The sequence below is a fragment of the Eurosta solidaginis genome, chromosome 1 (genome assembly GCF_040869045.1).
Source record: "Eurosta solidaginis isolate ZX-2024a chromosome 1, ASM4086904v1, whole genome shotgun sequence".
NCBI classification, from domain to species: Eukaryota; Metazoa; Arthropoda; class Insecta; order Diptera; family Tephritidae; genus Eurosta; species Eurosta solidaginis.
In genome coordinates, this window is record NC_090319.1 from 394,724,076 (window position 1) to 394,748,894 (window position 24,819).

General features: G+C 39.4%; 1 protein-coding gene across 2 annotated transcripts; it reads left to right on the forward strand.

The window, feature by feature from the left end:
- The first annotated feature begins 2,342 nt into the window (after positions 1 to 2,342).
- On the forward strand, positions 2,343 to 24,752 carry Rsod (Related to Sod). 2 transcript variants are annotated; one of them, XM_067763654.1, is made up of 12 exons: positions 2,343 to 2,638; positions 14,178 to 14,483; positions 14,549 to 15,143; positions 16,911 to 17,951; positions 18,023 to 18,194; positions 18,307 to 18,777; positions 19,277 to 19,411; positions 19,471 to 19,555; positions 19,616 to 19,805; positions 19,861 to 20,011; positions 20,098 to 20,273; positions 24,512 to 24,752. In XM_067763654.1, exons 1-11 carry the CDS (start codon positions 2,485 to 2,487, stop codon positions 20,251 to 20,253), a joined length of 3,456 nt encoding a protein of 1,151 aa, XP_067619755.1. In that variant the 5' UTR covers positions 2,343 to 2,484; the 3' UTR covers positions 20,254 to 20,273; positions 24,512 to 24,752. The 2 variants fall into 2 exon arrangements, with proteins under 2 accessions (XP_067619755.1, XP_067619754.1); XM_067763653.1 differs by having other exon boundaries at positions 2,347 to 2,638; positions 20,098 to 20,227.
- The last annotated feature ends 67 nt before the right edge of the window (positions 24,753 to 24,819 follow it).

Sequence of the window (24,819 nt, forward strand, 5' to 3'; positions counted from 1 at the left end):
ATTGAAAGAAAAATGCCACGACCCACACGAGGAAATATAGGTCGCCGAACGCGTCATGCAAATGCTGCGGCATTACAAAGGCGATCACAGACTCCAGATGAACGAGCACAAGCTAATGCATCGCAGCGTGAACGTAATGCATGAAATAGATCTGTTGTACCTGAAATTATGCGTGCTGCTTTTAATTACAACAGTCAGATTGATTACAGTATGTACGGATATATTGGAATAATGGACGCAATATGTCGACATTGTGATGCGGCTAATTTTCCCGGCATGTGTTGTGCTAATGGCATAGTGAGATTTGCCAGCATTAGAAACTCCACCCGAACAATTGTCTTCATTAATTTTTGGGACTTCTGAAAATTCGAAGCACTTTTTGAGTCATATTCAACAATACAATTCGGCATTTCAAATAACTTCTTTTGGTGCTACTAACATTATTAGAGATAATTTTATGCCGACGTTTAAGGTAAATATTTAAACAGGATTGTCCCAATCAATCTGAATCATAAAAGTATTCTATAGTTTTAAAAATTATTATGCAACATATACCTAAAATTGCATACATGTTACAGATTCAGGGCCAAATTTATCATCAAGCTGGTTCGTTATTGCCATACCCCGACGCTGATTATAAATTTATCGGTGATGAAAATCGTGAATTGGATCAACGTTGTGCAAGTGCTTTGAATACAAGACGAGAAATTATTTGTGAGCTACAAAGGTTTTTCTATCAGCATAAAGCATTAGTTCAATTTAAAACTGCTCTCGATCGTATGCCATCTTATAATCACAAAATCGTAATAAGGGCTGATAGAACACCTTTTGGAGAGCATGAAAGGCGATTCAATGCACTGACAATTGATGAGGTTACAATTGTAATTCTTGTGATCTTAGTTTTATTTATATGAGTGAAGATAAGTTATAGAGCACTCTATACTACTTTACGAGTACCCCCTAACTGATCATCATACGTATAAATAAGTCATACAATTTACATTGCGATGTTCTGGGCCAGGATCACCTTATTCAACTCGGAAAACACTAATGGAACACTTGAGGGCAAGAACTTTCCAAGAAATCCTAATAAATTGCTTAATGGACTACTTAGAAGCAACGTTAGAGCAGGACGATGTACTTATAATTGTAGTACTAATAAGACAAAACTGGTACACATGGTCTAAGCATTTTTTCCAGGGTCGCTGAAATGATGGCACCATGTGCAAAAAGCACACAATTCAATAACTTCCAAACCAGAACACAATAAATACATTTTTCAGACGCAATAATTACAAAGAACTATTGGTCTTAACTTCAAATCTAGTTGTCCAAATAATATGATTTCTAATTTTTTGGCTGCATGTGTGTTCGTTCTTCCATCGCTTGGAAATATGTACATATGCCTCCATGTAAGATTATGTACTTTTTCTCATTTATATTGGAACTTGTTATAAGTCACTTATTGCGTTTTGGTTGGGAGCTCTTCATATATACAATATCTAAAGGGACAAAAATGTCCTCTTTAGCTGGCTTGGAATTTGATTTCTATAATGAAGCTGTAGGAAAAAATAAAGCTTCGTTTGCGTTTTTCCAAAAACTTTAAATTTTGGACTACTTCTGTTTACAATAAACCGTACGATGTATGTTATCTTCCGAGATTCTCTGTCAATTTTCATCGTGCAGATGAGTTCTCACTGTGAAGATTTTCATTGCCGAAATACACCCGGAGGGAGTGTTTACCAAATCACTGCTGAGGGGCGACCCAGTTAAGAAAATTTTTTTCTAAAATTGTTTCTCAATTTTTGATGTTGCTATGTTGTGTGCTAGACAGAGCACGCTACTACCAAACCACGGCGGCCTTGCGATGTATATACATATGTACATATAAGGAAAGTTGAATTGGTAAATCAAATGCCGATCATACGTCCTGTCCGACCAATTAAAGCTGTTCTAGAAATTGTAATTTATAGAACACAAACCATTAACTCTGATGAAAGGCATACCATTATATAAGAGTACAGTTTTACGAAGTTGCCACTGATATGAGACCAAAAGTATGTATGTACATATGTACGTACCATAGAAAGTTCTTCTAAAGCTCGAAATGTGCAACGTGCTCTTCTCAAAAAATGCTATGCCTATGCAAACAAAAACTGTTTACAAAAGTTTAGCCAACAATGGAGCGACTTATAAATGGACAAATCAGCTGTTGGAAATAAAACCCGTTTTAAGTTGCCAAGCAGCTCAAAGCTTAGTCACGATAGTAACATTAGCTCAACGCAACACTTAGCCAATTCTCTGCTCGGCCAGCCCATATTAACTTTCAAGTCAACTGCCTTCAATGGATTTTGTTTAAAGAAACCAGATTTAGTTGAACGCGAAACACTGAAGCGATATTTGGAGAGGTGCGCTTAACGACAATGTAGTGTAAAAAAAAACAACACCACAATGTGAAAGTGCAATAAAAAAATTTATTTAAAAATGAAATTTGTGTATTCAAAGCAAATTAATAATTTCAACACTCGCTCACGGCGTCTGGAGTATAAAAGAGTGGCACAACGAAATACAATGGAATTCCCACTAAATATTTGGTCGTTCTTAGTAATTTTAACCTTTATTTTGTTTCAAAATGTTGGTAAGTGCAGTCACACATACATACATACATATGCACATGCTTAGTGCTTCTTAAAAAATGGAGATTTACTAAAAGTTTAAGATTTAGTGTAAAAGGAGGACGGCATTTGATTTTCTTAAAAACATTTTTGCTTTGTTATTACTTTAAATTTGCATATACATAGTACAAATATAATATCTACACCAGCGAGAAAAATAATAGCATCAAAAATTATATACATTATAGAACATTTATATGTTATTATTTATTAAATTCGAATTGATTTTTACACATTTTTTCTGAAGCTTTTCTATAGAGAAAAAATAAATAAATATTAAAGTCTAAAACTCCTTCGGATTCCAATTTTTGCTTACCCAGACTGTTTACCGAAATTCTAAACAAAATTTTTATTATTTTAATGAAGATTCTCAAGAACTTCTCGAAGGTTTTTGAAAACGTTTTCGAAATGGGTGCATAAATAGATGTTTTCTTTTGTGTTACGTTGAAAAGCTTTATGCACTAACCGGGATATTTAAGCTTCCCTGTGAGACTCTCTTAGTGTAGGACTCCCTTCTTCCATTACTTCGGGTATGGGTGCGCACTACGCGAGCTCCATGGCTACTCTCACGGTAATGGGCTAGGCATACGCCTTCTCGTTTACTGATAAGTGAATGCCTCACATATGTGCTGATCGTATCCCATCTGTCTCTTCGGTAGGTCATGTTATTGATGACACTACCCGGGGATAGGTCGCCAAGTATCTCTTCTACTCTCCTTCGCTGGTCGGAGAATTGCGCGCATTCGAAGAAGGTGTGGCATACATCGTCTGTTTTCCCACTGTACAGGCAGTTCGGGTTATCAACCTTGCCCATTCTGTGCAGGTATTTGAGGAAGTAACCGTGTCCGGTTAGAAAATGGGTCAGGTAGAAGTGTACCTTTCCGTGTGGTCGCTTCAATCATGGATTCAATTCAGGGATTACTACACTAGTCCACTTTTCTACGGTGCTGTTGCTCCACTGTTCTGGCCAGCGTTGAATAAGATTCTTCTCGCGCCTGCCTGGCAACTGTAGCTCTACTCGCTTGCGATCCGTTGTCGTATATTGCTTTTCTTTCCTCAGTAAGAAGATATATCGTTATGGTTCCCGCAGAGCCCAGGACAGCTTCAGCCGAGACCGTTCAGTAAGCCCAAGCTATTCGCAGCTCCCCTCTTCGTTGGACCGAGGTGAGGGCGATTCGGTTCTTGCGGTAGTTTAATGCGTTCGCCCAGATTTCTGCGAATAGAATCCAAGGCTGATGCAAGTTGCTTCCTTGGGCATGGTTTTGGACCACCTGTGTTTGGCATTAATCTACTCAAATTCGCCCTCACTAGGGTAGGCACCTTGTCGTTGGTGTGAGGGCTTAGACGAACTCCATAGCGCCCGACTATGAGGCGGAGCTGTTTAGGACTGACATCTACGCCGTTTCGCCTCATAGGAGGGCGGCGGGATGTCGGTGACCAAGAACTGCCAACCCCCTAATCCAGGGTGTTATGCGGACCGTGCCTATTGGACGATTTGCAGCCAGGGGATAAATTCGGCTGTATTCGAACGGAGCCTTCCCGATACCGGGCCATCTCGGGAAGTATTTATGGCCTTACCGCAGTAAGGGGCGCTGCTGTGGCGGACGGTTCTTTCCCCGTATATAATACTGGACCGCTGAGCCCGCCTTGTCGGGCAGGTGGTCGTACGACCAAGATGAACAACTCATTACCTGAATGTAATAAGGAGGATGTAAAGAGGAGGACTGAGTCGCAATCCAAGGACGACAAATACGAATTAAGCGATGCGTCGGACTCGGGGAGCGAGAGTAGTGCTGATTCAATGAACTCCGTGTTGGAGAAGCACACAAATGAAAACGGAGTAGAAGAGTGGAGAAGGGTACGGAGCAGAGGAAGTAAAAGAGCTCTCTCGCAGTACCGTGCAGCACTAAGAATTGTACAACGCTTGGGAGCAGTGGTCGACCCAACAGAAGTGGAGATCGAGCGCTTGGAATGGGCCCATGAAGCGGTAGAAGTAGGTCGAAGGCAGTTCAAAAGGTTTGCTGCGAGAAACCCTCGGTTCTGCAACCGGTACGAGGAGGAAGAAGCGACGAATGGCAGAATGAAGAGGCAACGTTCGGCAGAAGGCGACAAGCCTGCTTTCAAGAGGCAGAAAGGACCCAGTCCTAGAGCCGCGAGGCAGGGCAGTCGCATAGACAAGACAAGTAGGCCCAAAGCTGTAAGACAGATGGGTTCCAATAGCGAGGTAGCAACTACCTCGAAAGCTGCCAGTCAGAGGGAAGTTCCAACTACGGAAGTAGGAGATAAGCCAAAGGGAGATAACGCTAAGACTCCGGCTTTCTCGGAGGCGCTAAAGGGAGTTAACGCGAAGACTCCGGTGTTCTCGGAGGTTCCAAAGGGAGATAACACTAAGACTCCTCCTTTTCCCGAGAAGATGAGTGATGTGGCAAAGCAGTCACTGACTGTGGCGCTGGTTGATCGTAGCAGTCCGTTCGGACAAATGACTACTGAAAGGTGGAGATCTGTGGAAAGGGAGCTTATTAGTTGAATGCTTAAGATGATGCGGGAACAACCAAGTAAGCCCCTTCCAACCTTTGATTCGGGGGGATGGTATAATGATGTGAAGATGATAGCGTGCGACAACATCGCGAGCTTGCGGTGGCTGGAGGAAGTCGTTCCAAACCTCCAAAGGCAAGGCACGAATGCGCGGTTTGAGGTGGTGGATAAAGCGCAAATCCCCACGGTACCAAAAGTTAAGGTATGGATACCATGCGTGATGAAGTCGGAGGATACACTGCGACTTCTGCAGAATCAGAATCCGAACATACCGACACAGGATTGGAAGGTACTTACTGTATCTCGGCCTACCGAGGATGGTCAGTTCTACATCTTCCAAATAAACAAGCAGGCGGAGGATATTTTGTACACGCAGCTTGGCAAAATGTCTTTTGGCACTGGCAAAATTTACATGCGACTCGGGAAAAGAAGTCTCGAGGATAAAAATCCTAACACGCTGGAAGTGGGCGAAGTCGAAAAGGACCTTAGAAGCCTAAGGGAAAAAAGACAGGTGGAGGTCCCCGACGTCACCACGAACGTGCTAGAAGAGGACCAACCGCTAAATGGTGCTGTGACTCGCACAGAGGAACACACGGCACAACATTCACGAGGGGCTGAAGGGGGCCTCGAATACTCTAAATCAAAAGGGCAAGAGGAGGGCGACGACGTCAAGACGAAGGTGCTGGAGGGGGACAAACAGCCCAATGGTGCTGCGAGTCCTACAGATAAACCTTCAACACAGTAAAGTGGCTTCGAGCGAACTCCTCCTAATCCTTGAGGAGGGTTCGTTTGACGTGGCGCTGATCCAGGAGCCGTGGCTCTCATCGGGAGGAAAGGTTTCTGGACTTAGCGCGCGCGGGTTTGGCGTTTACTACGCACAAACGGAAGGACGGGTGCGAGCTGTAGTAATGGTAAGGAAACAGCTGCATTCATATATGCTGCCTAATTACACCACCGAGGATCTCGTAGCGGTGGCCGTTGAGCAAAAGAATAAGCAGGCATTTATCCTGGCGTCCTGCTACATGGCCCATGCTGCGGAGGTTCCACCGATGGAGTCCAAAAGGCTAGTACAGGAGGAAGGGCGCAAAGGGCGGTTGGTCATAGGCGCAGATGCAAATGCGCACCACAATGCGTGGGGAGGAGCAGATACGAACGAGAGAGGCGAATCTCTATTTTGTTACATCCTGCAAACCAATTTGCAGATAGCCAACAGGGGAAATGTTCCTACATACATTGGTCCAACATCCAGCAATGTTCTGGATATTACATTGAGCTCCGAGCGTGATATATCAAGGTATGATTGGATGGTTCTCGATAGACCATCCTTCTCGGACCATGCGTATATAAGCATCCCACTAAAGAGGGTAGAGAAGGAAGGAACCTTTAGAAACCCTAGGGCAACGAATTGGACTAAATTCCAGAAACATGTAGAAACGAAACTGGGACAACCCAAAGAGGTTGCTAATGTAGAGGAACTGGAGGAGTCGAATGAATTCCTAACAAGGACGCTTATGACTGCGTATAACAAAGCTTGCCCTCTAAGAAGATTCAGAGGAAAAGCAAAGCCGCCATGGTGGAGCAATGAGCTGAGTCTTCTAAGAAGACAGGTAAAAGAAATGTTTAAACGAGTACAGGGATCTACTGAGGATCTACAAGCGTGAAATTACCAGGGCGAAGAGAAACTCATGGAAAAGTTTCTGTACGGACATAGAGTGCTCCAGTGAAACAGCACGGTTGAAAAAAGTCCTAGCAAAGGGAAACATAGTCCAGTGACTAATAAAGAAAGATAACGGGGAATGGTCACGTGATAGTGAGGAATCCCTTGAGGTGCTTCTCGATACACATTTCCCATCGGGAGACGGTTTAGAAGAACCAGCAGACATCACTCACACTTCGATCACGGAGCTAGTGGTGCCGGGCTTGGTAACCGATACCAAGATCGAGTGGGCAGTGAAGACGTTTTCTAAGTTTAAATCGCCGGGCCCAGATGGTATATTCCCGGCCATGCTACAAGTCTCAAGTAGGGCGGTCGTGGAATGGCTTAAAATAATATTCGATGGGTGCATAAGACTGAATCATGTACCGCACTCTTGGAGAACTGCTCGTGTAGCTTTTCTACCAAAGGCGGGGAAGATCGGTCACGTGTATCCCAAAGACTATAGACCCATTAGCTTAACATCATTTCTGCTCAAAACCTTTGAGAGGCTGATAGATGTGTACATAAAGTCCAAGGTGGATGAAAAGCTGCTCTCCACAACACAGCATGCGTACACCAAAGGCAAGTCGGTAGACACCGCATTGCATAGGGTGGTAATAAGCATAGAGAAATCCCTGGAATATAAGGAGTATGCTCTAGGCGTCTTCTTGGACATTGCCGGGGCTTTCAATAATGTTGCAAAATGGGCGATTATGGATGGTCTTAATTACATTAAAGTACATCCTGCCTTAATCAGATGGATCGGCTGCATGTTAAATTGCAGAAAGATTACATCACAATGGGGGTTGTACGAGGCCACGAAATCAGTGGACAGGGGCACGCCGCAGGGAGGGGTGCTATCACCTCTGCTGTGGACACTGGTCATCAACCAACTGCTCAGGCAATTCGATGAGGGACCCGTAAAACTTACGGCTTACGCAGATGACGTTGCCATAAGTGGAAAATGCCTTCCAACGATTAGTTCTTTGATGGATCGGGAGCTTCGGGATATTCATACCTGGGCATCTAATGTCGGGCTGAAAGTCAATGCGGAGAAGACGTATATGGTCTTGTTTACAAAGAGGTACAAGGTCCCAAATTGGACCAGGCCTATGTTAGGAGCGGTGACCTTACAGGAGAAACCTTGCACAAAATATCTAGGAATCATCCTAGACAGTAAGCTGTCATGGAAGCTCAACGTGGAGGAGAGGGTCAAGAAGGCCTCAACGGCACTCTATGCATGTAAAAGAATGCTGGGGTGTACGTGGGCCCTCTCTTTCTCATTGGGTTTTTACAGCGATTGTAAGCCCTATTCTATACTATGGAGTTCTTGTTTGGTGGAAAGCCACACAAAAAACAACATACCTCAAAAAATTAGAGGGTTTATGCAGACTATCGATGCTTTGCATTACGGGAGCCCTGAAACAACCCCGACGGCTGCACTGTATGCCATTCTGCACATTCCACCTGTAGACCTGGTAGCAAAGAACAAAGCGTTAACGACCGCAACCAGGCTCGATGCTTCGGGGCAGCTGAGCGCCGACCATATGGCCATAGTAGTATAGCGTCCTCAGTCACAAGACGAACAGACTACATGATTCCCTACCTGCACTTTGAGGGAGATCTTAAGGCCACAATAGAGGTGGACGGTTGGCGCAAGGGTGCGCAAATGGCGGACGAGGCGATACATGTGTACACCGATGGTTCCAAAATAGTGGAAGGAGTAGGGTCTGCGGTATACTGCGCTGATCCGGAATTAAGCAGATCCTACAGGCTGCCGGATTACTGTGGCGTTTTCCAAGCGGAAATATTAGCCGTAACCAAAGCAGTAGAAACCCTGGAAGAGAATAGCTTAAGCTGCAACCGTGTTAACTTTTATATTGACAGTCAAGCAGCAATTAAGGCAATAATCTCGCATAGCACAGCATCTAAATGCGTGTTAGAGTGTAAGCAGTCTCTGGAGAGAATCGGGACAGGGAGAAGCATACATCTATATTGGGTCCCAGGGCATATGGGAATAGATGGGAATGAAAAAGCGGACGAATTAGCTAAAAAGGGCGCATCCCTTGAAGCTTGCTCCGTAGACGTCCCAATTAGATTGGGCGAGATTAAGCGAAGGCGAGAGGTGCACATGATCGACCAAGCAGAAAAGGCGTGGGTTCAAGCGCGGGGCTGTAAAGTGTCGAAGATTATGTGTAGGTCTTACAACCTTAGACTAACACAGTTGCTTCTATCATTAAAAAGAGAGGACTGTAGACTCATGACGGGTATTCTGACTGGACACTGCCTTCTGGCGTCACATGCCTTTAAATTAGGCTTGGTCAATGGTAGCAGGTGTAGGAAGTGCGGGTTGGAGGAGGAAACGATCGAGCACGTTCTGTGCTCGTGCCCTGCACTTGCCAGGCTAAGACTCCAGCTATTAGGAGTGATACAGCTGTCAGATCTAGAAGCAGCAAGTGGCTTAAGTCCTAGGAAGCTTCTAGTATTTGCCAAGAGGACGGAGTTATTTTATAACATAGGTCCTGGTTTTTGATAGGGTTTTTCAGTTTGGTCGTTAAAACAAACTTCTGGTAACACTACGGACTCAATCAGTCTATGTGAGGTCCTCATGGACCGGCCAGTTCAACCTACCTACCTACTCAAATTCGCTAAATTCAGCTCTTTCACAGGCTCCTCATATGTGATCCGAGAAGGTGAGTTAACCTCACTCACATTTATTTATTTATTTATTTATTCATATTATAGTCTAGGACAATCGAACTTCTTTAAAGACTATTTAGAAATGTATCTTAACTAATAAATATTAAATATTCAAATTATTTCATTCAATAGCAGTTTAAACCTAAATTTATTTAATGCAAAATCAATATCTATAGAATACAGCAAATTAAACTCCCTCATTTCCATAGCAATTGGAGAATTGGAAACATAAGTCGTTCTAAATCTATCTAACCAGAAAAAATCATGATATCGAAGGGTTCGCGATGGTACATTGAACCGTATACGTTCTAAAAGATAGGGCGAGTCAACCGTCCCATTGATGATATCATATAAAAATGTCAATCAAAGCATTGATCTTCTACTCACTAAAGATTTCAAGTTAATTAAAAGACTATAACTGTATATTGGAACAGGATCGTGAAAACGCAAAGACCGGACGGCAAATCGCAAAAATATTTTTTGAATACGCTCAAGTCGGTCTGTATGGCAGGCATGGTACGGCCTCCAAATGAAAACAGCATATTCTAGTTTAGACCGCACTAGGGTTGTAAATAAAACTTTTAAAGTATAAGGATCACTAAAATCCATACTGAAACGGCGAATGAATGCGAGTGTGGAATAAGACTTCGCAATGACATAATTAATCTGACTGTGAAATAGAAACTTCACATCAAAGACTACACCAAGATCTGATATTTCATCAACAACCCTCAGCATAGAGTCTCCAATATGATAAGAAATAGGAAGAACATTTCGAGTTTTAGCAAAGGTAATACTAAAACATTTACTTATATTTAAAAGCAGACGATTCCGTCTGAAACAATGACGTATGACATTAAAGATAACAAATAATAAGGGACCCAACACACCCCCTTGGGGTACACCAGAAGTGGCAGTAAACGACCGCGAACAAATACCATCTACCACAACAACACAGCTACGATCTGCCAAGTAAGACCTCACCCAAGATAGCATACTAGAATGGAAGCCCAAGCCAGCAAGTTTAGATATTAGTAATGAATTGTTGACTTTGTCAAAAACCTTCGAAAAATCGGTATAGATAGTATCAACTTGTGCCCTCCTATTAAATGAAGAAATACAGAATTCAGAAAATACTGCTAGATTAGTTTCAGTTGATCTGCCAGGCATGAAATCATTCTGATTAAGTGAAATCAAGGTCTTTACTGTGAAGAATATTTTATCCTTAACTACAATTTCGAAACAGTGGAAAGTTTAGAAATAGGACGGTAGTTGGCAATATTGCTTTTATTACCACTCTTGAATATCGGGGTAATAGAGAGATTTATTAAAAATTAATAAGATTGGGTACGCAACTGCTGCAATATTTTTAAACAAAAAAGAACAGAACCCATCTACATCCATTTGCACTGACGACTTCATCACCGAAATGCCACAAATGACATCTTCAAGAGTCAGGGACAATTGACCAAAATTAATAGGGGGGTCATTTTCCGTATCTAGTTCCTCGGTGAGAATCGTCTCAGTCTCAAAATTCGCCCCGAAAAAATCAGCAAAGAGGTTGACAGCTTCGCCGAGGGAATGAGCAGAGTTTCCATTATAAGAAACTTGAGATGGGTTACTTGCATACGACTTTTTAGCCTTAACGTAACGCCAAAAAAATTTAGGGTTTAACCTTATATCCCTTTCAAATTTAGCAACATACTCTTTATGAAGTTTCTTACTCAAAGATTTAAACTTACTTGAGTATAATAAATATTTATCCTTATGAAGACACATTTTCGATAATTTATACCTTTTAAAAAATGTATTCCTTAAATTTTTAAGTCTTTTCAACTTTCTTGTATACCAAGGTATTATGTAACATTTCCTTTTCGCTCGAGGAATTAAAGTGGGGCAAATTTCATTGACTTTAACTTTGAAAAGATCAAAGCATTCATTTACACTTTTCCCAGAAAATATAATATCACAATCATGCAAATTGATTCTATCGCTAATGGCATTAAAGTTGCAAAAGTTGAAACAGTAATTATCCGGTAGCAAATCTTAGTCCACATTTCTAAATTCGTAAAACTCCAGTTGCAGGACAAAAGGAACATGATGCAAGCCAGGGCATGACAGAGGGTTGAGACATTCTTGCAAAGAAAAACTCATATCTTCACTTAAAAAAAATAGATCTAATGTTGTAAAAAGTTTATTTAAAATTGCATTAATTTGGGTAAGATTAACGCTTAATAAGTTGTCAACAACATACGTTTCGGAAAAGCTAGTTACATTGTTGGGGTACAAAGTTAAACTCTCGCCCACTGGCGCCCAGCTCTCATCTCCTATATTGAAATCCCCTAAAATACAAAAATTACACTCTGATTTCCTAGAAGTGAGTGTTTTTATTGGCTGGTACCCAACCGTCATATTCCTGGTAGTGGGATTCCACCTCTTTGTGAGGAGGACGATTTCCGATTTTGCTGTTGCTAGCTGGAGACCATGATCAGCCATCCACCTATTTACATTACGCATGACCTGGTTTAATTTAAGCTGTGCCAGCTCGCAGCTGCCACGTCGTCTGCAAAAGCAAGGAGGAAGATGCTTTTTGGCATGTCCAATCCAAGAAGACTGTCGTAAGTTATATTCCAGAGATGGGCACCTATTACGAAACCCTGGGCTGTTATTTTTACCTTTTTTTGACCGTGAGTGGTTTCATACATTAGATACCTGTCTCTTAAGGAGTCCCTTAAAATTTCTAACAAATGTTGCGGTAGTTGCTTTCTAGTGCCTCAAGCATGTCATTCCCCCCGGCTGAGTTAAAAGCGTTTTTGACATCCAACGTGACCAGCAACACTATAGGTCTTGCTCTGTGGCACGCTTTCTCGGCTTTCTTGACTGCGTCTATAACTTCTGATATTCTGGGGTGGGGCAGAACATCCGCAATATTTCTTATTTTGTTCTCGTCCTTCAGCTGGCTTGGCGGACGGAATTTCTTCATTACTATCTTATATCCTTGCCCCCAGGGGTCTCGATCCACTCCCTTGCAAAGCGCTTTCCACAGCTCATGTTTCAACCGTCTCTTACGTCGCACTGGAGTTGTCAATTATCCGTCGGTCATCCGCCAGTACTGATGCGGAGAACATGGCAGTGTCGACCTTGGATGTGTCCCATGCTATTCCTTTGCGTGACACGTTCGGAATCTGCCTCTGACCGGGATCGTTAGGGTGGAAAGTGATGTAGTTGAGATCGCTGCTAGTGAGGTCCTCTATGACTCTCCATCCATCAGCGGTCAGCAGCAGACTTTCTGAGAATAGTGTTATATAGGGGACCGAGCCTGGCTGCCATCTCAAGGACTAACCTTCCACGGGTGTTAGTCTGCGGCATTCCCCATTCGACGGCTGTTGCGTTAAAGTCTCCCGTCACAACCACGTTACTAGTTAAGTCCCTCGGGTCGTCTTCAATAAGTTCAAGCTTGTACCTGACCGTTTGAATGGGATCATTCGGGGACAAGTAGCAGCTTACTATTGTGGTATTATTCCTAGTTACGCGGACGTAGCCTTGTCCTGCAACATGATTCACAATATTGGCATTTGCGTCTGCTATCCAGATTCCGGCGGTGACGGTGTTGTCTATGTGCCAATCATTTCGGGCTCTATAAGGTTCTTTGATGATAACGCAGTTAGCTTTATGGTCTAGGACCAACTGTTGGAGTAGCTCATCAGCAAGTCTGCTCCGGTTTAAGTTGCCTTGGATAAAACTAATCACTATTTTGGAACTGTGGTACAGGTCGAAGTTTTGTGGTCGCTTTGCCCGCACTTCCAGCTGGTGTTCGCTGTCTGATTTGGCACTGCATCCATCCGATAGAAATTTTACATCTTTTAAGTAGGACGTTGCCAATATTCTCGTTCACGTCGACGACCGCCATTTTCTGTTCTCGCTGCGAACACAGAGACACGGAGGTGTTTGGTAATTCCTTCTTCTCCGATCTCGCTTCTTATGGCGTCTTGGGCTTCTGCTTCAGTTATAAAGCGGTTTTTGATCTTTAGGAACTTGGACGGGGCTTGCCTGCTTGGCTGGTTGGGCCCGCTATTTCGGCCTCCGATGCATTACATGAGACCAAGACTCACTTGTGGAAGCGTATTTGTTCCTTCTTCTCGTTTATTTTTGGCTTCCAAGTCTTCTGAATGGGAATCTAGGTTCGTTCGTGTCGTCTGGATTTTGTCGGCCCTATTCGCTGCTCTCATCTATCTTTTGGGCCCTTAACGATCCCATGCAGCTTAACGCTTATTCGAGAAGAGCCATACCGGTTCTTATGTCCTTGGACACGGTCTTCTGCTTGTAGGTTTAGTTATACAACTTATTAAAGTAGTATTTAAATTAACAAATAAAACTGAAAAATAACAGATAAAATTTGCAAAACAGTTTTGCTGCTACTTTTTTCTCGTGTGTGATTATTATATATGCACATTCTATACTTCCAAATTTCCGCTTTCATTTGTGTTAGCGTAATTAATTGTTTAGCTCTCGGTTACTAACTCATTATCTGCTCATTGTTTCGGTCTTTCCCATAATCACTTCGTCAACAGTTAGCGCACAACAGCTTATTGCCTATCTATCTCAACATGGTCTGCATGGTGAGATAATTTTTCGCCAACTCAATACAACAACTGTGGAGATAAAAACTAAGCTTGAGACTACACTTCAATATCCAGACCAAGTATGGAGCTGGGGTGTTAGAAAGTTTCCAGTGGACTATACCGATATTGATCCGGAGTCGCGTTGCAGTTTACAGAAATTAGGTGACCAAATTTTGAATTTCGATGAAAGCCTCGATTATTTGGTATTACCAGGAAATGAGACGTCCACTTGGCTACGTGAAATGACATTAATAGGTAAGGTAGGCTGTTGTTTGTTTTAACATCACATGTTTTGTTATTATCACCTTCTCTAATTCTAGGCGATCTGGGCATTTGGGGCAAGTCACTTGTGTTAACCGAAACTTATTCAAACGCGCGGATTTGTGCCACCATCACGACGATCCAAAGATCAGTGGAGCATATGGCTGAAGCTCGTTTCAATTCACCAATTGCTGGCTCAGTGCACTTTCGTTGGTTAGCTCCATCAGATGGTACATCAGGGGATACACTTATCTACTCCAACCTCTATCATATACAAGCCCAACCGTCCAATGATGAGCCCAGTAAGCCAATGACGCGACACATTTGGAAAATCTTTGTCACGGACATATTGAAAAATGATCACCATCGCACTGAAGATAACTGCAATTTTTTGCAGTTAGTGTTTGATCCGCAAGGGTATGGGGAGAATAAAGGTATCGGTGATCTTGACGCACGTTTGGGAAAAATTAATGTGGCTAAAAATGCATTGCGTGCACCACAACGTGCTGTTTTTAGGGATGATAAATTTGTGTTGTTGCCTTCGGATTTATCAATACCCCATCGGACGCTTTATTTGGTGCTGTTCGATTATCAACATCCGGATAATTTTTTGGCGTGTACTCAGATCCGTCACGTACAACAGTTAACATACAAGTAAGACAATAAAATAAAGACTTTGTTGTTAGGTACAACAAAAACTAGCACTGCATGTTGGTTGTTATTTCAAGTCAGAGATTGCCCTTGGTTAGTGCATTGAAACATTTTTAAAGCAACCCCTACTCCCAGGAGTAAAGGCATTTGAGGAGCTTCTTTACAAGCAGTTTTGTCATTTTGGTGCAAGATGAATCTCTTTTCTTTTGCCATTCAGCTCAAATAGTCGCATCAGTGGTTTGCTTTCTTGGACACTCTCGTAGGAAAATTTATCGATGGTGGCACATTAGATAGTTTTGCTACTATTTTTCAAAGCCACTACTACAGAACATAATTTCGGTTCGAGCGCTTAATCTGAAACAAAAAAAAAAATCCATTTCAGAATTTAATTGAAGGATACTCTATCGTGACTTCCCACTAAATCGTCAATATGCATAATCAAAACTATTCTGATTTTTTTTTAAACGTGCTACCATAAGCTGTCTTTTCATCTGGCTGATTAATTTGTTCTTGTTATAAATACATTAAGAGAATTATCTATGCAGACTTAAAAGAATTACCCACCAATGAATTAACGAAACAAGGGCGCATCCCTCGAAGCTTGCTCCGTAGAGGTACCTGTTAGACTGGGCGAGATTAAGCGAAGGCGAGAGGCGCACATGATCGACCAAGCGGGAAAGGCGTGGTTTCAAGCGCGGGCTGTAAAGTGTGGAAGATAATGTGTAGATCTTACAACCTTAGACTAACAAAGTTGCTTCTATCAATAAAAAGAGAGGACTGTAGATTCATGACGGGTATTCTGACTGGACACCGCCTTCTGGCGTCACATGCCTTTAAATTAGGATTGGTGTCAGTGATAACAGATGTAGGAAGTGCGGGTTGGAGAAGGAAACGATCGAGCATGTTCTCTGCTCGTGCCCTGCGCTTGCCAGGCTAAGACTCCAGCTATTAGGAGTGATACAGATGTCAGATCTAGAAGCAGCATGTGGCTTAAGTCTTAGGAAGCTTCGAGTATTTGCCAAGAGGACGGAGTTATTTTATAACATAGGTCCTGGTTTCTTATAGGGGTTTTCAGTTTGGTCGTTAAAACAAACTACTGGTAACACTACGGACTCATTCAGTCTATGTGAGGTCCTTATGGATTGGCCAGTTCAACCTAACTTAACCTAAAATCTTCAGTTATGATTTTCTTTGAAAAATATTTGGCTCTATAGCTCCTTTTTCTTTTTTTTTAGCTCCACTTGTGTCATACTGGAGTACTCCATGGATTACTCTGATGTAATGCTGAGAAGAGTACTCGCGATTTTTGCTGGGATTTTACAAAATGCTGTAATGCATTGTCTAGACATACATACATACATACATATGTATATAGAAATAAATCAATAACATAGGAAGACAGTGAAATATTATTCGAATATCTTGAATGTGATTCCATTTTGTTTTAGTTAGGTCCGTACTCTTATCATTAGGTACTAGAGCTTGCGATTTCTTCTCGAACACAAACGAAATTTTCGAGACCCGAGAAATCGAGAATTCGACTTTTTACCTACAGTGTCGTTTACGATAAAATTAACGCTTAACTTTTTCTCGGATATGAAACAAAGCCCACCGAAGTTTTCGAATATTTGGGATCAAAAGACTTTAAATTATTTGGCGCTATGCTACAGACGGTCTCTGGGTTCGATCTTTTCAAAAAATATAGAAAATTAACGGAAACTAACTAAAGTACAATTTCTTTTTTGTAATGTACCTTTGTTTTGCTTGCAGAACATTTTTGAACTCTGGTGGCATTAAAGGTGAAATAACATTCACTCAACGATCACGCTTTGATCCCACTTTTCTTAATTTCACACTTGAATCGGCGGGTAAACAGTCGAGGCTTATAAATCGCAAATTTACTGAAGATGTCTCTGCATTTCGTATACATAGTCTGCCGCCGATCCCGCATCGTAAAGGTCTGCCGAGTTATTGTGAATCCACAGGTAAAATCTATAATCCACGTGATCTCAATACGACTCCACCGCCAGGCTTTGGCACCCAGGATCAGTATCCTATTGGAGATTTGAGTGGAAAGTTGCAAAGCCGCAATAAGGATTACTACCACAATTATTTATTACCTGTTTCTAGTTCTGAACTAACCGGCCTTTATTGGGATACATTTTTACCGCTGCAAGGTCTAAATAGCATTGCACATCGTGGAATGGTCATCTTTACATATAATCGCACCAATGTTGATAACATTACCGAAACACCATGGAGCTGTGCGCCTATAACTCAATATCGCAACAATGGAGTTTATCAAAAGCCAATGATGACAGCGCAGGCACTTTTTCGATATCCGGTGGTTGGTCGTGTGCTCTTCCGTCAACCAGCTGAAGAGCCATGGCAAGATACCGTAGTCATATTTGAATATTTGATACATGCCGATGGCTCGACACAAAATAACACATTCGGACATCGTTGGGCTATTCATAGCAATACACCAGGCAAAGATTTTTATGAGTGGCAAAATCGTTGCCTTTCAGCTGGAAATGTTTTCAATCCACATAAAGTTAATTGGGGAAATCATTCGGTTGATGATTATTGTAAGCCGTATTTACCAGCGATGTGTCGAGTTGGCGCATTAGATACGCGTGTCGGAGCTTTGACAATAGCGGGCAGAAAGAGGGACGCCGAGCATTTAAGTCGCTTGATGTTCACGGATTCAAATCTGCCTTTATCAGGGAGGCATAACATTTTAGAGAAATCTCTGGTAATCTACGATGACTTCGGTCCGGTTGCTCGAGGCGAAAGGCTGGCTTGCTCAATGTACATTAACCAGAATAAATTTTGCACATTAAAATAGGATAGTAAAATTATATAAACTTTTATATCCACAGGATCATTGGAAGCTTTCGCAGAAAGGTTGTGGCAAAAGATTGGTACGCCAACGGATATGAGTTAACAGTGAGCGGTCGCCTCGAAATTACCCAGCAATCGGAATATGACATTAGCAATGTTGAAGTGCAATTGAAGGGCTTGAAAGATAACAGTGGTTATCACATACATATGGTAAGACTAATGAACATTTCCACCATGTACGTTTACCACCATTATCTTGGGCTCAAATTATTAAGCAAGATTTTTAATAAGTTTCGTTGAAAAACCGTTTTATATTTTTAAGACACCCGTTGAAGCTAATCTGGAATTTCCATGCGAAGACACTACTCTTTATGGTCACTGGAATCCCTTTAATGTCAACGTCAAATCATCGCCCCCACCAAAACAAGGTACAACGGATCAATATGAAATGGGCGATTTGAGTGGAAAATTTGGTACTCTTGATGGTGTCACACAATATGAAAACGCCTATAACGATACCAATTTGCCATTATTCGGTTACAATAGCATAATCGGCCGATCCGTGGTCATACACAAAAAACATCGCAATGCACGTTGGGCTTGCAGTACGCTTGAGCGCGGCTATAGTCCAAGTGAGGCTAGAGAGATACGAGCTATTGCTTCATTTCATCATCCCACTGGTTATGCTTATGGTTATGTTAAAATGACACAATTAATACATGTGGATGGTAGTCAATCTGAGACAGTTATTGAAGTGAAATTGAGGCATCCCGGCAAAAACGATCGAAATATGGTTGTTTGAAATGATATTTAAGTCGGCTTATATTCGATACTTAGACGAATTATTAACAAGTTTTCACTCCACATTCTATATGTAAAAATTGGGGATTTTAACGGTTCGTTTAATGGTCAGGTCTAAGTCAAAACTTGTCTTTTTTTCTATAACTCTCGTTAACTGGGGAACGTACATTTTCTGGATTACTGCCGGACTATTCCGGGACTATTTCCAAATCATATTTATTTCCCCTTTGGTTTCAAAAAAACAAATATTATGATCTAGCGGACATAAAAAAATAAAAACATACATATATAGAAATCATTCAAACAATTATCTGTTAATTGGGTTTAATTTATAACTTTCTGGCAAATTTCGGAAACAACTATTTAATATGAGGCTCTGGTATAAATATGTGCTTTGAGTATTTCAGTATCAGCCACTGAGTTCTGAATAAAAGCCGTCGTTTTTTTGTAAAAGGTTAAAAAATAACATTTTTAAAATTTCTTACCGTCAGACTTTTAATCACAATTGGCAAATATTTGTAAATCCAGTTGGTGTTGATGCTGCAGTTAAACCGACAATTACACGCTGTGTCGCTGGTGGTTATGTATGGAATCCTTATTTTACACAGTTGGCGGATCCTTTAAATGTATGCATGATTAAAAAATTTTGAACCGTGAGAACTTAAAGTAAACATTTTAATTGCAGCGCGAATTGTACGATCAAGAGTGCGGTACAGATAATCCGTTACGTTGTTATGTTGGTGATGTTGGGGCTCGTCTAGGACCATTAAGTAGTACACCCCTCGCTTTTAAAGGAATGCAACTATATACATAAATCACTTTACTCTTAGATCTTGGCGTTGAACGTGTTGTCTTTACCGATACAAATTTTCCTCTTGAGGGCCCAGTGGGCGCTATTGGACGTTCCATTGTCATTTTCGGACCTGATTATTCTTCAGAGCGCTTCGCTTGTGCCAATATTGAACCGGATCACAATGTTTTTAAATATATTAATTTACAGAAACCACCAAGATTTGTTGTGTAAGTATGTGATTTACTTTCAAAATTTAATATTCTGAAATGAAAAATTTCATAGAGCGCAATTTCTGGAAGAGCTACGTTCAGTCATGGGTATTCCAGAATGGATGTTGGATGTGGATGCTCGTAAAACAAAAGAGCTACATGGTGGAGCATGTATTCAAATGATAATTCATTTTAAGGGTCCTATAGCTCATCGCTTGGAATTAGTAAGTGCATGCAAATTTTTAATATGGCTTCGTTGATCTGATAGCTGAATATACATAAATTAAATTGCTTCCGATTTCTTTTACAGGACATGTCGCGACTTATTGCTGCTGGCCGTTTGGATGCCCCAAGTCTCTTCATTCCAGGTTACGTAAACCAAAAGAGGAAAGCAACCATATCTTATAGGACATGCGGTGTGCGGGATCCAAATGAGAAACGTATGTTTTCCTGTGGGAACTTATGATTTTGTGTGGATAACTTGAGGTAAAAGGATAAGGAGAAGAGTGGGCAAAAGGGTGTAGGTTGGATAGGAAAAAAGGAATGGTAAGAAGGAAAATATGGAGAGGGGAAGGAAGACAAAGGTGAATACGAAAAGATAAAGAAAGTAGTATAGTACATATTCATATAGTATGGTAAGGCATATATCTGCAATATATGTTGCTTCTTGTCAAAATTACCAAAAAAGTCACGCATGGCCCAGTTTACAAACTCGTTCATCAATATTTTTTACATAATATAATAATAAAGGTGATGTCAACATAACCTCACTTTTTCGGCAGCTCTATTTGCCAGTATCTACTTGTACTACAAAAGTAATAAATATTGATTCCTTCATTTTTCATACAAGTTTCCCCAAAAAAAAATAAGTTTTCTGCTAAATTTTGTCTATAATATTTTGGGGAATACAAAGTTACATTAATATTTATGTCTAAAAAATTCTGGTAGCGGCTTATATTGTTATTATATTTCTAGACGTATAGTAAAATCTACTCCGATCGTAGTAGAATTCATAGGCAGTTATGTATGATAGACAACCCTTTAAATTATGAATGCCGAGCTTGTCAGAATAAAGGGCCAATTAATTGTGACTTATAACCATTTCACCATAACCAGATAAAACAGCTGATCGAACCTACCTCAATGTAATCGATTAATGGTGCCATACCATAACGCTAACGCCATAACCATACCATAGTCAACCAATTGGTTTTTGGTTTCTCGCCATATCCATAACCTAAAAATATTTGAGTTGGTGAATTTAATAACTTTTTGTAGATTTTATTCATTGTTTTGGATACGTTATGACAAAGAGACTTAGTTTTTGTGGAATATGTTTGTAATTTTTTGCGTTTTCTTCATTTTTATGAAATTTTCACGATTTTTAGGTTAAGGCACTATTAATCGATCACATTGGAGATGATTATGGATATGGGTATGGTTACGACTATGGCGTTAGGGTTAAGAAAGTTTAATTAGCCCTTAAGGGAAAACGTCAAAGGGAGGAGAACACTTGAATATTCATTTCATCATGGTTTTTTCATAACGCTATACTCAAAGCGGTGAAAAGTTTGTTACATGTTCGAGTTATTTGAACAAATTCATAAAAAAAAATATTTTTAATGTAGTAGAACTAAATATTGTAGTATAGAACCAAGTATAAGGTTTTAGTACGAAATATGTAAGTCAGACTATCTGCCATCGCTGTTCGAGAAAACGAAATACATAATTGTAACTGGTGAGCACCGATGTCAACCATCTTAAAGAAACAATAAAAAATAAATTCGATTGTAACCACAAAGCCGGTCGGTTGTACTTTATTTAAACAAAACGTGTGTTATACATATATTTTATTAATTTTAATTTTTGAGAAAATTTATGCAAATTAAAAAAAAAAGAAAAAACAAAAAACAAGGTGAAAAATTCTGAAAGCGGGAAAAACTAGTTCTTTAGTTGAGAAATGTCGATATTATGAACTCAACTTCGAAACCAAACGACTCTCGGTATGTTAATGGCCTAATAGTCAACTAATTTTACCAACTGTTATATTAAACTGTTTTAATAAAATATTCCTTATTTGCGATGCATTCAAATACAACTGCTGGGTTTTATCCCGGAATATATGGAATCAAATATTAACAAAGCAGACGAAACATAACAATTTTCTTTTATTAAAAAAATTATTTCATCAAATAATTTCTGGCCTTAAAAAATTTTGGATTTGATTTTTTGTAATTTCTGAGTTGCAATTTACTGACCAACTAATTTTACACAGATGCTTAATGAAATAATTAGTCAAGTTTTCTACATTAAAGCCCTTATTGAACTCACTCTTCAAATTCTTAATTATCTCATTATGGCTTTATTGAATGTCTATGGAGTGAAAAATCAATGTAATTAATAAGAATCAAATTTTTTTTTAGTAATTTACAAAAAATAGAACACAAAAAAAATCAAAAATTTATTTCCGCTACATTTGCTGCAAAAGAATAAATGCCTGTTTCTAAAGTAGGCACATATTCCATGCATTTTATTTTGATTGCCTTAATAGTTAAGGAGGAAACGGCTGTTATCCATTTTAACTACTTTTGTAAAACCGTAGTATTTTTTGGAGCTGCTGACAGATCTTCGCTTATTGAAGCAAGTGGCTCTGTGTGAAAAGGAAAACTTAATTATTTCATTAAATAAATTTGGGATTCGATTAGGTGTCTGTGTGAAATTTACATAAGCCTATGTAAATCTAATTGAAATCATCATCATTTTGACTTTTTAATGTAGAATGTTTTTGACCGTTAATATAAAATATTTTAAAATTTTATTGAGCTCAAGGCCGGTTTTCAATAAAACAAATAAATATGTTATTGTTTTAATTTATTTTTACTCAATATTTCGAATTCAGTCTGAATTCATCATCAGGAGCTAGAAATACACAAAACGAAAAAAGACCTTTTTTATACACAAACAAAAAATTTTTAAAAACAAAACATCGCTACTTACTTCTTGAACTGTGATTAGAAGACTAAATCGTTTAACACTAATTATATGTAACAAAGGTATTGAACATATTAAAATGTTTTTTTTGTTTATATTTTCTGTTTTATTATGTTCAATACCTTTGTTACATATAATTAGTGTTAAACGATTTAGTCTTCTAATCACAGTTGAAGAAGTAAGTAGCGATGTTTTGTTTTTAAAAATTTTTTGTTTGTGTATAAAAAAGGTATTTTTTCGTTTTGTGTATTTCTAGCTCCTGATGATGAATTCAGACTGAATTCGAAATATTGAGTAAAAATAAATTAAAACAATAACATATTTATTTGTTTTTTTTGAAAACCGGCAATGAGCTCAATAAAATTTTAAAATATTTGACTTTTTAAAGAAAAGTTTACAACATTTGACAAAAAGTAAATGCGAAAACGTCGTATGTTAAATATATCAATTGAAAGTGAAAAAGAACACTTTCAAGTGAAGAACAATCAGTTGTAAATAAAAAAGTTTCAACGTAACACAGGAGCGAGATATTTAGACGGCTTTTTAAGTAAATTCCAACTGAGCTAGAAATTTGAAGCTTCGCACATACAAAATGAGGACAAAATTTGGATGTGCAGTAACTTTCCGGTGAACACGTGTCCAATGTTACGTTAAAAAGGGTACAGAGGGCAATACATTGGACAGAAAGTTCCTCTAGGGGTGGCCGGATTGAGGTATTAAGCAAAGTCGTTGGGAACAGGGAGGGAACGTTGTTATTAATTTTTGAGAGACTTGCCGTAAAACCATAGTTATAATACCTCATATGTAGTTGCAATGCAATAAAAACGGAACACATTACCATAGGTGCCGCAGCCATCGAAATAATAAAAACACTTTTATACGAAATTGGGAATCTTGTGATAAATTTTTAAATGGCTTTCTGTTTTATCTGTATTTAATTAGCGAAACATATTGCTCATATTGCTTTATACAATTGTTTTGTCATTAATATTAGAGAAAAATTACAAAGTTTACAAACGGCGATGGTTACTAGGACATGTTTCTGAATCTCACTTCTTCATCAGCTAGCTTCTCTGTTTTGTTTCATACAGTTGATTACGATGGCTATTTTTGGAATTTCGAAGCGTCCCCCATTAATCTGACATAGCACAGACTTAACTTGGCACATACAATCTGCATTATACTTACTTTTTCCAAAAATCAAATAAAACAAAAAATAATACAAATAAATGCATACCTATGTACATATACAAAAAAATGTCGGAAGGAAGTCAAAAATTAGAAACGCAAACTCACCTTAGAAAAAATCAACAGACTTATAATTTTCGGTTTTTCAGTGCTAGTTTAAAGTTCAGTCAAAGTTGACCAGAGTTTAATCCTGCATAATGCAGCGCAAAACATTTGAGCTCATTTATATAAATCTAATTTTAGAAAAGTATGTTATCTTTTAATTTATATTGACATGGTTATCTGTAATTATTATTCTTTCTTTAGTATAGTTACGTTATAAAATGAAAAATTCGTTGTGATTTATGTATCTGTTTTTTTTTTATTTCATGAAAACCTCCTAATACTTCAGTGAAGAACTTAGTTTGTAATCAGGCACTCAACATTTAAGGCAGTTGCTTTTTATATAGTTAAAACTAATTTTTGCTTAGAGGGTTAAAAGGAAAAATTTTACGAAAAAAGTTACCCTAATGTTTAACTGTAATACAAATCTCTTCTCGTTCCAGGTACTAAGTCATTCACCGGTGGCTTCTATAACGGCAAATCCAATCAGTTGATGCCAAGAAATATATTATTCGTTATTTTATGTGCAGTGAATTTATATTCGTAACGCGAAATAAACAAATGAACTTTCATATATTCAGATTTAATGTGGTCCAAGTAATGATAAATATTGCAGTGTTCTTAATTTGTTTATGTTTGTGCAAGGAAATAAATAAATAAAAAAACGCACCTTTGGCAAAATTGGCCGATTTTGTTTATATTTTGCTCTCCCAATCATAAAATTTGCTGCGCTCTTTAAATGAATTTCGTT

Bases quoted from the DNA above. Each gene is read 5' to 3' on its own strand.
- Rsod (XM_067763653.1), top strand. From the start codon at position 2,485: ATGAAATTTGTGTATTCAAAGCAAATTAATAATTTCAACACTCGCTCA. The intron at 18,778-19,276 runs GTTGTTTGAAAT...TCTTACCGTCAG, and splicing joins GCAAAAACGATCGAAATATG to ACTTTTAATCACAATTGGCA. The intron at 20,012-20,097 runs GTAAGTGCATGC...TTTCTTTTACAG, and splicing joins TAGCTCATCGCTTGGAATTA to GACATGTCGCGACTTATTGC.